We start from the raw sequence: 15,723 nt of genomic DNA on the forward strand, positions 1-15,723 counted from the left end.
TTGGAGGCCACGGTAAATAGTCCAACTGGCCCCTTATTCCCCTACCTTGTAAAGATACCAATGAACAAGCTCTGTACAGACAGAGCTTCCAGTAAGATTTTTACTATCTCATTTTAAAACATGACTGGACAGCCAAGAGTTAGCATACTTTTGAGAAAAGCTTCTAATACAGCAGATGCCAAAACATGAAGGAACAAAGGGAACTATGAAGGAGCAGAAAGCTGAAGAAAACTTCATAAAAAACTATATTGTCTCAGAGAGAAGATAATTGGGTGCACAAAACCGGAATGGGATGCTGTTTCCAAAAACTATAGAACATGAAAGCTCCTTAAAATTAGAAATATGATAAAATCAGTACAATAGAAAGGCTGAACAGTTGAGATTAAGAAATTTACCAGAAATTAGTATTAATGACAAAATTAAGGATAAAAACATTAAACACAGGATAAGAAAATGGGGGAATTAATCCAAAAGATCCAATATGCTAATAATAGGAGTTTCAAAAATAGAGACTAGAGGAGAAAAAACTCAAAAATATAACAGAAAGTTTTCTAGACCTGAAGGACGCACTCCTCCTGCTGGAAAGGGCACACAGCTTGTCCAGCCTAGTGGATGACAGTTCTACAAGCCACATCACTGTGGAATGTCACATATCCTGGGACAGAGAGAATATTTCCTAAAAGCTTCCCAGGAGAGAAAGTAGTTTACATACAAAGAATCAATAAGAGTGGCATTGGATTTTTCTGTGTGCCAGAAGAAGGTAGAACAGTATCTTCAAATTCTGAAGGAAAGTGATTTACCTAGTATTTTATACCTGGTCTAGAAGTCAGTCAGGTATGAAAATTCAGTACAGATACTTTCATTCATGGAAGGTCTGAAAAATTCTGTCATTTTTTTACCCTTTTGACAAATCTGTGAGAAGATGAAATTCAATAGAACAAGGGACTGAATCAAGAAATAAAAGAAAAACTAACCTAGACTGGGGAAGATAAGTCCCAATGGGACCAGGCTGAGGGAGCAATTGGACCAAATTGGAGCAGGCTATGGGAGAAGGATCTCCAGTTTAAAAAAATACAATTAAGAAAACAAAAGCAAAAACGAAAAGCTGAAGTGAGAGATTATCCAGGATCCCTGAGTGTTTGAAGAACTTTGCTGTACATTTAATCAGTCTTTCACAGCATTGTGGGGTGGGGGTAGGATTATACACGTGGAAAACTAAGCAAACGTAGTTCAACTACAGGATAAACAAAACAGATGAAAGAGAAATTATAACCGTTATACATTACTTAGCTCGGGATTGAACTATATTTGCTTAGGTATAAAATGCAAACATTGACTATTTACTAATCAAAAAATTGTGGTGCAGCTGTTACTGAGAGGAAGAGAAGGGAGGTGGGAGGATTCAGAGACCTGAATCTGGGATAACAGCAATCACTGTCTAGAACTGTTAAATCATGAAATAGAGTATAAGCTTATTATTTAGAAACATGACGGTATAAATAAGAGAAAGAGCTTAAAGAATTCAAAGTGACTACTTCAATGGAGCATAGCTTGGAAGTGCAACAGAGGATTACTTTTTGTTTTTAATACAATTGGATTTAAAATTTTTTATAATATAATTTGATATAGTCATTACCTTTTTACAAGTCAGAGATTTCAGTTTTATTTCCTATGGCATTCCCTCTTTGTGGTGGAATGAAATAGCCAAAAAGAAGAGAGAGAAAAAAAGTTATTTTATCTGAAAAATAAATATGAACTGTATATTCATTTCCTGAGTAATGAAGTTAATGTGGCTACTCATAGTTGAGGATGGGGCTTAGGTTTGGTCAGTGCCATTGAGTATTTGAGATTAGAGTGGCGTGGATGTATTTTGGTTAGAGTACTTTGACCTTTCAGGATGGAACTAAATTATAATCTGTTACTTTGAGTTTTTTGTAGTATCTCCCTCTTCATGTTGATACTTACAGAATTAGGATCATCTCAAGTTTTTAATAATGACTTGTTCTCTGTAATTTAATGTGCAGATTTAAGCTGCTGTATTTTGTTACGTTTAGGATCTTAAAACTTCAAGGGGTCTATTTGAAGAAATGAAGAAAACAGCAAGCAACAATGTTGTACAGGTAAATAAATTATTCCCAAGAAACGACATTCAATTAAATTGCTATTTTATTGCAGGTTAGTACCTGTGATGCTGTAATATATGCAGTAAGAATTAGTGAGTGGTCTTTTCAACTTTGTCCCTATGACCACTCTTTAAAATAGTTAATAATAGACTTATGCAAGCAGAATCTTTAGTAGTATTTAAGAGATTTCTCTGTTAACAAAAGAGCTTCTAAACTGATGTTAAGAAAGAAACAGAAAAAAAAAATCCAAAGAGCTGGAAAAATTAATCCATTTCTATTAGCTATTTTCAAAGTTTAGTTAATTTCTTTTTAGTGATGCTTTGAAAGTACATTTTCAAATAAAGGTGAGAAAATAGAGTAGAAGCTTCATCTTGTCCAGTGAGAACACTACTGTATTCCACAGCGGAAGTTCAGCAAAAAGTCTTCTTGAGCAAGAAAATAAAATGTGGGTTTTTTTTCCATTTAAAAATTCACGATCTAACATGTAATATGTATACACATATGCAAAGAAACACATACAATTTATTTTTATTTATTTATTTTTTAAACATCTTTATTGGAGTATAATTGCTTTACAATGGTGTGTTAGTTTCTGCTTTATAACAAAGTGAATCAGTTATACATATACATGTGTTCCCATATCTCTTCCCTCTTGCGTCTCCCTCCCTCCCACCCTCCCTAACACATACAATTTAAAAACATAATTTTAAAAGAGAATATCCTTGGGATCACTCACTGTGCAACCTGGGAAATAAAATATTGTGGGGACCTTGGAAACCCCCAAAGAATCCCTTCCCCACCATATCCCACTGCATCACCTCTGGAGGTAACCGCTCTACTGATTTTTTTGTGTGTGTGATAATCATTTCCTTAGTTTTTTTTTTAATAGAAGTATAGTTGATGTATAATATTATGTAAGTTACAGGTGTACAATATAGTGATTCACAATTTTTAAAGGTTATACTCCATTTTTAATTATTATAAAATCTTGGCTCTATTCCCTGTGTTGTACAATATATCCTCGTAGCTTATTTTATACATAATAGTTTGTACTTCTCAATCTCATAGTCCTATATTGCCCCTTCCCCTGTCCCCACTGGTAACTGCTAGTAAAATGTATTTTCAAGATAATATATATTTTAAGATTTTGACAGGTTATTTTTTGCTTTAAATTTTCTACCTTACTCTTTTGAAATTTTAACAATATCTTTTTCTATCACTTGTGTTTCCAATAGAAATGTACCATAATCATATTTTTTTCTCTCCCTAGGTGATTGAATGGGTATTAGAAAAGACAAGCAAGAAATAGCACAAAATCATTCTCTTTGGATAATTATAAATTGGACAGAGCTATTATTTACTTTTTCCTTCCATAGTTTGAAAATTACAAATTTCAAACTTTATTCAAAGAGTAGATGTTACATCTCTAAAGAATTTCATAAATATCCTATATTTATATAGTTTTGAGGTTGCTCAGTTAATGTATTTTTAATTGTGTACTTATTTTATAGTTTTACTATATTTTAATTTTTTAATATTTTTATATATGTTTACAAATTTTACTCTTGGTTATTTAATTATTCCAATAAATAGAAAAAGATATTTCTTTACTTCTTGGTAAATGTCTTTGTTGTTAGGCCTATTTAAATTAATAAGTCTTAAGTAAGACATTGCCAGTGGTTTTTCTCATGTGTTCCAATAGCGTGATTTATTGGACGGCCCCTGATTTAGAAAATATTGGCAAGAAAATTCACACAGTTAGCCATGTTCCCTTACCCCTGCCCTAGAGCCACCACTGTTGAGCTATTCATGTTTATTTGGGATCAAAAATGAAGAAAGAGCAAAACTTAAGAAAATAAGACACAGTGAAAATGACTAAGTACAGACTCCCAGAAAAAAAATACCTTTTCCCATGGCAGAAAATCTGGAAAATGTGGAAAATGCGAAAAAGAGTGGAAAAAAATTCTAACATTGTTTCTGTCTATAGGTAACCACTGTTAATATTTTTAAACATTATGTTTAAAATATTTTCAGAATTGGTGTCATATGTGTGTGTATGTGTACGTGTGTTTATATATGTGATGTGTGTGTATATGTATATTAATTTATAGCCTGCTTTTCACTTAACAATGTGATATAACTTAATGATATATGATATAAAATGATTTTTATATCATATATCATCATTTTAATAACTGCATGATACAAATGAACCACAATTTGTTAAATCAATCCCTCATTGTTGGACATATGAGTTCAATTTTTCCTTACTAAAAATAAAACTTTAATGAATATTCCTGGTACCTCACTGATTATTCCTTAGTATAAGTTTTTCGGAGTGGAATTTGTGATTTTTGGTAAATTTTTCCAAATTGCCTGAGAGATCAGTTTGTACACCCACCAGGAGAGTCCCCGTTTCCTTTTCTGATGGCTGAAAATAGTGAGGGTGAACATTTTTAAAAATATGTTGGCCGCTTTTTCAGTAAATTTAATTGGTCAAAGAAATTAATTTCTAAATTTCTAGATGCCTTCCTGGAATTCCAAAGCTGATCTCCACATTATCCACGTCAGGGCCTAGACTCCCACAGGGTCAGAGGTTTGGGCTGCAGCCTCCCTTATTTGGGCTTCTGGAGAAGGGGAGTTACAAGCCTTCCCCATACCTGCACGCTTTCCATACTCGGATACTACTTTAACTTAACTTCCATGCAGTGCTCATACTTCATACCTTTTGTGAACTTCCCATAAAAAATATTTCAAAGTAAAAAGTGACAAGATATTTCAGATAAATTTGAAAGCAGGTACAAAGGAGAGATCTAAAAGGCCCAAAGACTTCAGGTCAATTTTTGGAATAGACTAAAAGTCATGGAAGAAAAGGCAGGCTGAACTGAGGTTCAGCTGTACATACTTTGGGCTGTGTTCCAGGAGAGGAACCCTGCTGACCAGTTGTTCTGTCTATATATACGATAAGTATGAGCGGGACCTCATGTGGGAAGGAGAACATAGGCTGAGCTTAGATATCAGATGTTCTGAGGAGTTATTTCCCCGTGCTGGGAATAATGCCTGAAGCTCCCACTCTTTATAAGGACTCTTTTTTGGAGAAAGAGGGAGCCACAGGGCTGGACTAGCTCAGCTCCGTTATATAGTGATGGTACATTTGGCAAAACTGTTGCCTACATAACCTGGAAAAGAGAATTTGTACCAAATGAACTCATGGATCTAGTTAAGGTTATTTCCAGACAGAATGCTAGAAGTGTCAATGAGCCATTTGTTTGTTTATTTGGCTGAATACAATAAGGTGCAGGACAAGATAGATGAACAAGAGGAGGGACTGTTCAGTTTTCTAGCAGCATTTTGAGGAGATACAGAGGGCTTAGAACATTCTGGATTGGAAAATAAAATGTTTTCCCGCTTCTAGTATCTCTAATGGCAAAATATTCTCCAAGTAAGTAATAGCCTCAAGAAAAAGATCAAACCAAAGGTCTAGCAATATAATTCTTTATTAAGACCTTAGAAATATTTAAAGTAAACTCTCGTAGCAAGACAAAAGGGCTTTTAAGAATCTTCAGGGTGTTGCCCCATAGCACTCTGACACCCAAAGTAAAGAGGACCTGTCCTGAAAAGAATTGTGGGTGTGGTTTTCATCTAATAGACTAGACTATAACTTGATACATAGAAAGCCCACACATTTTATTTTTATTGGAGATGTAATTCACATATTATGAAATTCACCCTTTAGGGTGTATAATCTAACAGGTTTTAGTATATCCACAAAGTTGTGTAATCATCACCACTGTCTAATTGCATAACATTTTCCTCACCCCAGTAGAAATTCCATATCTACTAGCAGTCATTTTCTGTTCACCACTGGCAAACACTAATCTGCTTTCGGTTCTCTGGACCTGCCTATTCTGGACATTTGATGTACGTGGACTAATACAATTTATGGTCTTTTGTGTCTGGTTTCTTTTACTTAGCATGAGGTTTTTCACGGTTCATCCATGTTGTAGCATGTATCAGCGTTTCACTGTATGACTCTGCCACATTTTGTTTATCCGTTCATCAGTTGATGCACATTTGGGCTGATTCCACTTTTTGGCTATCATGAATAATGCTACCATGGAGGTTTATATACAAGTTTTGGCATAGACATATATTTCCATTTATCTTGGGTATATGCCTAGGAGTGGAATTGTTGGACTATATATTCAACAGTAACTGTTTAATTTTTTGAGAAAAGGCAGACTGTTTTCCAAAGCAGCTGCACCACTTGACATTTCCACCAGCAGTTCCAATTTCTCCACATCCTTGCTAACACTTGTTATTATTTTTCTTCTGACAAATGATAGGAAATGTGAGGTAATATCTCATAGTGGTTTTGATTTGCATTTCTCTGATAAATAATGTTGTTGAGCATCTTTTCACATGCTTATTGGCCGTTTGCATATTTTCTTTCCGCAAATGTCCACCAAATCCTTTTTTAAGGACTTTTAGGTGGGATTATTTCTCTTTTTATTGTCGAGTTATAAGAACTCTTTATATTTTCTGGATTCTAGTCCCTTATCTTATGATTTACAAATATTTTCTCCAATTCTGTCCTTCCACTTTACGGTTTTATCTCTTACATTTAAGTCTGTGATCCACTTTGAGTTAATTTTTGTGTATGGTGTGAAGAAGGGATCCACCATCATTCTTTGACATACGGGTATCCAGTTTTACCAGCATAATCTGTTGACAGTTCTTTCTCCGTTGAATTTTCTTAGCAACAGAAAGTCCATAAAATTTTAAGGAATTTGTATCAAAATGGAAAGAGACTTCTGAGCCATCAAATTTCAGTGGGCATGAAGCAGGGTGAGAAAACTGTTCAGTTGCAAATATGGACTATTTTTTTATGGAAAAGAAAGACTTTTCAGAAAGTCAAAGCCAAGAGCCCAAAGGGCAGAGCCAATAGTAGGATTAGAGTACCACTCCCAGGTAGCAGAAATGAACCCTGGATCACATCCCCTGCCCCGGCAAGAGATAAGTGGTGACATGTGCCCAGATGGATTTCAGAATTACTATGAACTAGTGATTAGTCCCCTAACAAAGGAAGTGTCTGCTGCAGATACCCTGTCCCTGCCTCACCATTGTATGTTGGACGTACAGATGGCAGTTAACTTAGGTTTCTTAGGTCACAATATTCTGGATTTTTAAAAGCCACACCCTGAGTCTCATCCCTATCTGGACTGATGAAAATCATGAAATATTGGACTTCATCCCATATTGGGAGGAAATGAGCATATTCTGTATGTAAGAGAAATGAAAATAATTGTGGCCAGAGAGTGGAATGCAGTAGGTTTAACATGGCCACAAAGCTTTGAGCTCCTCCCATCAAGAGATGGAGTCTATCTCCCTCGTCCTTGCATCTGGGCTGGCAGTGTGACTTGCTTTGACTGGTAGAATATGGTATAAATGACATGGTGTGAGCTAGAACCTAGGCTTTGACCATCTTGCAGCTTCCGGTTTGCTCTTGTAGAACCTTGCCTGAATGTAAGGTAGGCACATAAGGGAACTGGTCTAGCCTACTAGATGTTGAGAGGCCATACAGAAGAGAACTGAGGTGACCCAGTAGACAGCCAGACCGGCTGCAAGACAGTGAGTGAGGCATCTTGGACCTCAGTCCAACAGAATGCTCCAGCTACATACAGCCATATTCTATGAGTGAGCCCAGGCAAGCCACAGAATAGTGAGATAATATGGCCCTGTGTTCTAAGCCACTAGGTTGCGAAGTAGTTTGTTTTGTGTAAACATTAGGTTCTGTTCATGTTGAAGAATTCATTGAGAGGCCAGGTGCAAGAAGGAACGTTGCAAAAACTTCACTGATTATGGTCTTAGTTCGAAGGCCTGACTTGAAGAAGAAAGAAGTCACTTCTTTCTGGACTGGGTTTGCCTTTCTTGTGAGACCCAGAAAACTTGCAGAGGAAGCATTTCCTTCACCCCTTGTGCAGGTGAAAATTACAAAGCAGAGACACTGCAATTAATGAGGGGTTGTGAAGATCTTTCCTGGACTTTCCTTTGAGTTCTTGGGAAGAAATAGACTATATTCATCCAAAGAATTACAGTTGAAAGTTGCTGAAAATATAACTGGCTTTATTTCTTGAAAAGAACAAAGTTTTTTTTTCAACATTCCCAGGCGCTGCTCCAAGCTAAGGCAGAATCACAGCCATCAGGCCAAGTGTGAGAGCAGGATGGGCTCTGCCCGAGGCTAGAGTCAGGGTTAGAGGCCTTACCCGCATGCTGCCTGTGCCTTGGGGGATAGGCTGCGTGTGCATCAGCTCCCACTTCTCTTGTGCGCACTGGTCATCCTTAGTTTTCACCGTCCTCCACCTCTGCCCTACTCTTTTTGCTGTGACACTGTCTGAGCAATGTTCTCAGTGTCGAGTCTTATACTCTTGCAATAAACTGCCTTTTTTATGTCGAAGGAAAAAAACAATGGAGGATAAAAGGCCAAAATACAGGTTCCTACTGCTTTTCTGTTATCAGACAAATGTGTTTCCATCACTTACTTGGACATGGTTTAGTTATTTCAATGAGGTATTAGACTTGCTTCCCCTAGTGAAATCCAATTTAGTGTAATTTAGAGGACTGGGTGACATGATAATCAATTTCCAGTCCTATATTCAAATAGTTCTGTTATGTAAGATTTTATAAACAAGTTAAAAATATTATTCACTACTATGAGAACATTATTACCCATAAAAAGAAAACCCTATTTATTTATTTATTTTGTAAACATCTTTATTGGAGTATAATTGCTTTACAATGGTGTGTTAGTTTCTGCTTTACAACAATGAATCAGTTATATATATACATATGTTCCCATATCTCTTCCCTCTTGCGTCTCCCTCCCTCCCATGCTCCCTGTCCCACCCCTGCAGGCAATCACAAAGCACGGAGCTGATTTCCCTGTGCTATGCGGCTGCTTTCCACTAGCTATCTATTTTACGTTTGGTAGTGTATATATGTCCATGCCACTCGCTCACTTTCTCCCAGCTTACTCTTCACCCTCCCGATATCCTCAAGTCCATTCTCTAGTAGGTCTGTGTCTTTATTCCCGTCTTACCCCTAGGTTCTTCATGACATTTTTTCCCCTTAAATTCCATATACATGTGTTAGCAACCTGGAGAGATTTCCCTTCCTTTTCTTTGTTCTCACAGCTCACAGGAGCTCAGCTTTGGATTTGGCCCCGCCTCTGCGTGTAGGTCGCGGGAGGGCGTCTGTTCTTCGCTCAGAGAGGGCGGGGTTAAAGGAGCAGCTGAGCCGGGGCTCTGGCTCACTCAGGCGGGGGGGAGGGAGGGGCACGTAGTGCGGGGCGGGCCTGCGGCGGCAGACGCCGCCATGACGTTGCACTAGCTTGAGGCGCGCCGTGCGTTCTCCCGGGGAAGTTGTTCCCGGATCCCCGGACGCTGGCAGTGGTGGGCAGCAGAGGCTCCCCAGAAGGGAGGTGTGGAGAGTGACCTGGCGCTCGCACACAGGCTTCTTGGTGGCAGCAGCAGCAGCCTTAGCGTCTCCCGCCCGTCTCTGGAGCTCCTTTAAGCAGCGTTCTTAATCCCCTCTCCTCGCGCACCAGGTCCGTGGGGGGTTTCTTGCCTTTTGAGAGGTCTGAGGTTTTCTGCCAGCGTTCAGTAGGTGTTTTGTAGGAGTTGTTCCACGTGTAGATGTATTTCTGGTGTATCTGTGGGGAGGAAGGTGATCTCCGCGTCTTACCCTTCCGCCATCTTCCTGGAAGCCCCAGAAAACCTTTTTTAAAAGAGGATTTTTAAATGCACATTTAAGAAGTTCATGTAATATAGTGGGTATTACAGTTGTATGATCCCTGGCCCCATTTCTCAGCAGTAACTGATAGTAAGAGGCCTTTTTAAAAAAATGTATCCTTGTGGACATTTTTATACAAGCACAAGCGTATTATACACACGTCCATCGCTCCTCAACCGAGCAGACCCAACACCCCTTTACTGTCATCAGGTGAAATTGATAAATGCTGTTTTTAGGCCAAGTTCCCTAGAAAATGAAACAGGAGGCAAGGATTAGGTGCTGATGCTTTATTTAGGAGGCCCACGTCCCAAGGCCTTCACTGAGAGTGAAGACAAGAAGCGGGCAGGAGGCAGGGAAGCAAGGCAGGTGATGCATGATGACACCGGCTGCTGCTTCATGAAGCCCAGAGAGACGCAGCCAGTCACCTAGCAGGTGTGCAGTCACGTGGGATGCCTCTCAGGATATACGGTGCATGGTCCACAGGAAGGAGGCAGAGGAAGGTTATCTGCCCAGCTCCTTCCTGTGATCATCTCCCGTTTGGCTCCACAAAGGTTTCAATAAATCGCCTACAGATCAGTGTTGCTCAGGTCATCACCTTTAGCAGCTGCTCAGGACACCTATGCCCTACAGAGCGGCTTTTCATCCAAGTCTGGCATTGATGAGAGAACCCAAAAATGCAAGTATGTCTCTCCTTAGCCTGGCTGCCTGGCAGCAGCCTAGGGGAGAGGTCAGGGGAAGCAGCGTTTCCAGGCAAGCAATGGATTGGCTCTAAGTGGCAGAAACACTTAGGTCAAGCACAGCTGTCTGTGGTGATGCCTGAAGTTGAATAAGCGGGTGAAAAGTATGGGAGACCAGCCAATCGCATTGAGGGAATCTGAGGAGATACACAGGATGTGCCTATTAGAGTAATCTAACCTACATGCACTCAGAAATTTTTTTTTAATTGATATCCTCTAATTGTAAAGGAAGTTTTGGAAAAGACTAATGATAAAATAATATGCATTTCAGTATGGAGAAGCTGGGGTACTACTACACTGAAAGACAAAATGAAGTAGTCGAATATTTGACTTTTAGTTGGATTCAGCATGAATGAGGCACATATAATAGCCGTCATGTGTTTGACTCAAGTACCACAAACACACTCGCTGCCAGTGACTTGTTTTTATAAAGTGCCCTGAGCAAAACAAAAACACGACCTTTCTTCCATATGCATGGTAGTTGTATACCTAGAAAATTCAGAATATATTGAATCAGTCAAAAAATGTTTTCATTTGTAAAATGTAGTCAGGTCTAGGCTCAGATCATTATATGTGTTTCTCACCTAACTCAGCAGGCACAAAAATTGTGTGGGAAATGGTTCTATTGGATGTGAGGACTGTCGTCACATTGCAGGGAATCTAACCAACCCTGGCTCTTGTTCATCAAACTGATAGCGTCATACTCCTGCACCCCTTCCCCCGCCCCAGCCCCATCATTGTGACAACAACACTAGCACAGACTTCCAAATGCCCCGCAGTACCATTCTTCTTGAGAACCACTTCTTCTGAAAGAACAAATGGACTTATATATCTACATATCTATATCTGCATTTTTCAGAACTTGCATTTAGAAATTCTGTGCATATTAGATGGACCATTCTTTGTAACAGCTGCAGAATATTCTGATGCATTGGTGAGCCATGATTTATTTAGCTCTATCGACGGTCACGTGGACCTTTTCAGCTTCTTGTTACGAATGTTGCTGCAAAGATGATCTTTATACATTAGCCTTTGTGCACTTCTGTAATATATCTGTAGGACAAATTCCCATAAGTCAAAAGGTACATGTATTTGTAAATTTTTATAGATATTGCAAAATTGCCCTCCAAATTATTGCCAAATATATACCTACAAATTTATACCTACAGGTATAAATGCCTGTTTTCCCATCACTTCCCACCACTAAGTATTGTGGAAGCTTTAATCTTGGCCAATTTGTTCTTTAAAGATAAAAACGAGAAAGTTTAAATATCCTATTTAAAGCCATTTTCAGATCATTTTATATTACCTAGGAGCCCCCAGCCTTGATTTGTCTTTTATACAGGACACTCACGTGGAAAACAGATTGGACTTTCAGTGTTTTCTAGAGTAGAACAGGGTGATGACTAAATTTGACACAGACGTTAAGTTTTGGCTCTACGAATGTAAGAATTTTCTAACAACTCTAGCCATCCGGCAATGGGATGGCTGGCCTCAGGAGATAAGGAGCCTCCACCATATAGCTGAAAATTTTCAGTTTCAGGTGGAATGAACAAGTACAAGGGATGTTCAGAAAGAGATTCCTGAATTTAGTGGCATATGCTACAAGGTCAATGTTTCTCAAAATGTAGTACTTGGATTATAGTGTATGTGGTGGTGGTACAGATTTTTCCAAAAATTATAATTGGTGTACATTCATATTTTTTTAATTAATTTTATTTATTTATTTATGGCTGTGTTGGGTCTTTGTTTCTGTGCGAGGGCTTTCTCTAGTTGTGGCAAGCGGGGGCCACTCTTCATCGCGGTGCGCGGGCCTCTCACTATCGCGGCCTCTCTTGTTGCGGAGCACAGGCTCCAGACGCGCAGGCTCAGTAATTGTGGTTCACGGGCCCAGTTGCTCTGCGGCATGTGGGATCTTCCCAGACCAGGGCTCGAACCCTTGTCCCCTGCATCGGCAGGCAGATTCTCAACCACTGCGCCACCAGGGAAGCCCTACATTCATTTTTATATGTATACACCATGTTGCTATATTACTAGCAAATTCCATATCCTAAAATATCAATACTAAGGTAGTATTGCTAAAATTATAGGTAAACTTTGAGCAATAATGTGCTTGATAACCTCTGAAGTCTCTTCAAAACAGATTCTACAGTTCTAAATCTCAACACTACTAAATTTTCAAATAGTAAAAGACTTCTCAACCCCAGCCTGTTACATTTATTACAAGTAACTTAGACACGAACCAAGTTCTACAGAGAATTTGAGTTTTTGGAGCTTGGTGTACAGGTAAAATCCCATGAAAATTTACTTAAAATGAGAGTTGAAAGCCCTAAGCCCCAGGTGAAGACCCATCCTGGAACTATACACACAAAAACACACAAAAAAATTGCTAGTGGCATCATCCCCTCACCTCCACCCACTAGCACCTTTCAAGGCCAGTCTTGGAGGCACAGACTAACAGGATGTGTCTTTTACACACCCGTATCCCTCTGTGGCTATTAGGAAACCACCAGCCAGCCCACCATATTCAGAGATGAATATTTATTTAATTCATATATCAATTTTACATGATATCCATAGTGCTATAAACATAGGCACATTTTTTTTTTTAACTCATGGTACATTCAAAAATTACTCCCTTACCCCAGTCTACTCCAATCCCGTCAAGATAGAGTATCCAGTATTTGTAACAGGGGCCAGAAAGGCCCTGCTCATTAATTTCAGAAGAATCCTTCTGCCCGTTAAGACCTCCTTCTGACTTCAACCAAGCAGGGTCAACAAGCATTTGGATAAAGAAACATGCATTTTTCAGCATTTTAATGCATCAATTGATAGAATTAATGAAATGTCTCAGCCTGAGTGTTTTTTTGAATAGGTTTATAGTTTTGTTCCTCCTACTTAATTCAAGTCAGAAAAAAAAACTGATAGCAATCTTCCTGTTGGTTTTCTTTAAATTCCAATGGGATGGTTTAAAGATATGTCACCACACCAAAGGGCTCGCCTAATCACATCTAACAAATGGGCAGCTTCCCACAAAATATAGATTAAGACATCATTCATCGGTGTTGGTTTGCCCCTAAAAGGACAGACATTGTGAGCTTAATAATTCATCAATTCAAATAAGAAACAGATTGAGCACAGAGGGGACTGGACAAAAACAAACCCCCCAAAATCACTCAGTTGATTTGCTAACCATACCCACGCACGATCCAGATGTACGGGTTTGTGTTGTTGACAACATTCATAACACACATCAACAAGATTAAATCTACAGGGTAAACTTATAACCTGTTGAATTCAGAATGAGGAAAAATGAGTATTTAAATTGACATCATAGCCACTCTGATATGATACAATTTAACTTTGAGGAAGAAAAATGATTTATATACACAATTCTCTTAGTAAAATTTTCTATTTCTTGCTAATAACACATTTTAATTCAGAAAATGCATTAACTTTATGCAAATATATTTTTCTAAAATATAAATATTTAAATTAAACTTTTATAAACACGGAGAATGTAGTTTCTGTTGACCCGCATCCAGATATTAATCAGTCCAAAACTCAAGTGATGAAATAATATTTGTAATTATGATCATTTTGTCTATAAATATATAATAGGATCTCTGCAACTAAATTATGAGTAATTAACTCACACTTCATGTAGTACTGAGCACCTTAGATTACACATTGTTGAATTAAGCTATTGGCATTAATATATGTATTTTAATATGTTATTTACAATACACAAGTATAATTCTCTCGTATAACAACATTCCAGTGATTTTGAAAATATATAATGAAAGAGTACGTTACAATTTACAATTCATCAAAGATTTCCTACAATATTCAGGCTGGGGCTTCACTCTTTAGCATTTTAAAATAGGAAACAAAACAAAATCAGTGTCCTGAAGCTGTGTTTTCCAAAATGTATTTTTTGTTTTGTTTTGTGTGTGTGTGTGTTTTGACACTAGCTTCACAAGATGCTCCTTTAGAGAGGAGTTCTGTAGGTAAGCGTTAGGAATGGCACACAGGATGCCCCCCCTTGCAGAATCGCAATGTTCAATAAAGTCTTTGAGGAGGCCTGCAGTCATGAAATCTGTTCAACATTTTTTAAGTCAGTATTGAACAAACTTTTTTTTTTTGCGGTACGCGGGCCTCTCACTGTTGTGGCCTCTCCCGTTGCGGAGCAACAGGCTCCGGACGCGCAGGCTCAGCGGCCATGGCTCACGGGCCCAGCCGCTCTGCGGCACGTGGGATCTTCCCAGACCGGGGCACGAACCCGTATTCCCTGCATCAGCAGGCGGACTCTCAACCGCTGCGCCACCAGGGAAGCCCTGAACAAACATTTTTGATGACCAATCCCTTTAATTGCCCCCCGACAAAACACCAGTCAATCAGTGCCCCTTGGAACTTGTATTACATGTTACTTGTATTACTTTGGGGAAACACTGATCGAAAATACAATGCTGATCTAAAGTAACACTCAAGAAACACATGTATCTGAGTGAACAAAATCACATTCTTTTAAAACAGTTTTACTTTTTAAAGCTCTTTGCATAGGTATTTGCTAAAATACGGTTCTGAAAAATAACACACAAACCTAACCTGAAACATTTGTCTATGTAAAACTATAAGGGAGAGGACGGTTACAAATACAGAAATTCTAGAGCTAATTTTCAAGATTTGAGAAAAGTGACTTTAAAATCAAATAACAGGTGTGTTTTCAGTGAATTTGTTTTGAAAGATAAAAGCAAAAGTGTTAAATCAGTAATATGCTATACGATGTCTGAAAATATTCTTGTAGAAAAATTTCAGGTCATTATATTATTTCCCTGGAATTCCAAAAGAGCTGTTGATGGGTTTGATGGGTTTGATTATAACATTGGCTCTCTATGTAAAACCCAGCATTAACCAGAATCATATAAGGCTGCTCTATTACTTGCTTGAAAATGCATGCATACAAGCACAGGCAGAAACAAGGGCCAATAAATTGCTGGGTACTTCCACTGAAAACCACAAAGTGGGGAAAATTAGTTAACCCCGCATGAATTATTATTATTATATATATA

General features: G+C 38.4%; 1 protein-coding gene across 1 annotated transcript in view; it reads left to right on the forward strand.

Moving 5' to 3' along the window:
• MTBP (MDM2 binding protein) overlaps positions 1-3,471 on the forward strand; it is a 71,901-nt gene extending 68,430 nt beyond the window's left edge. The window contains exons 21-22 of the mRNA XM_024741254.1: positions 2,055-2,120; positions 3,394-3,471. Of these exons, the coding sequence (XP_024597022.1) occupies positions 2,055-2,120; positions 3,394-3,432 (105 nt within the window). The 3' untranslated portion in view covers positions 3,433-3,471. The remainder of the gene's footprint in view (positions 1-2,054; positions 2,121-3,393) is intronic.
• Positions 3,472-15,723: the final 12,252 nt, after the last annotated feature.

The sequence above is a fragment of the Neophocaena asiaeorientalis genome, unplaced genomic scaffold (genome assembly GCF_003031525.2).
Source record: "Neophocaena asiaeorientalis asiaeorientalis breed wild unplaced genomic scaffold, Neophocaena_asiaeorientalis_V1.1 scaffold177, whole genome shotgun sequence".
NCBI lineage: Eukaryota > Metazoa > Chordata > Mammalia > Artiodactyla > Phocoenidae > Neophocaena > Neophocaena asiaeorientalis.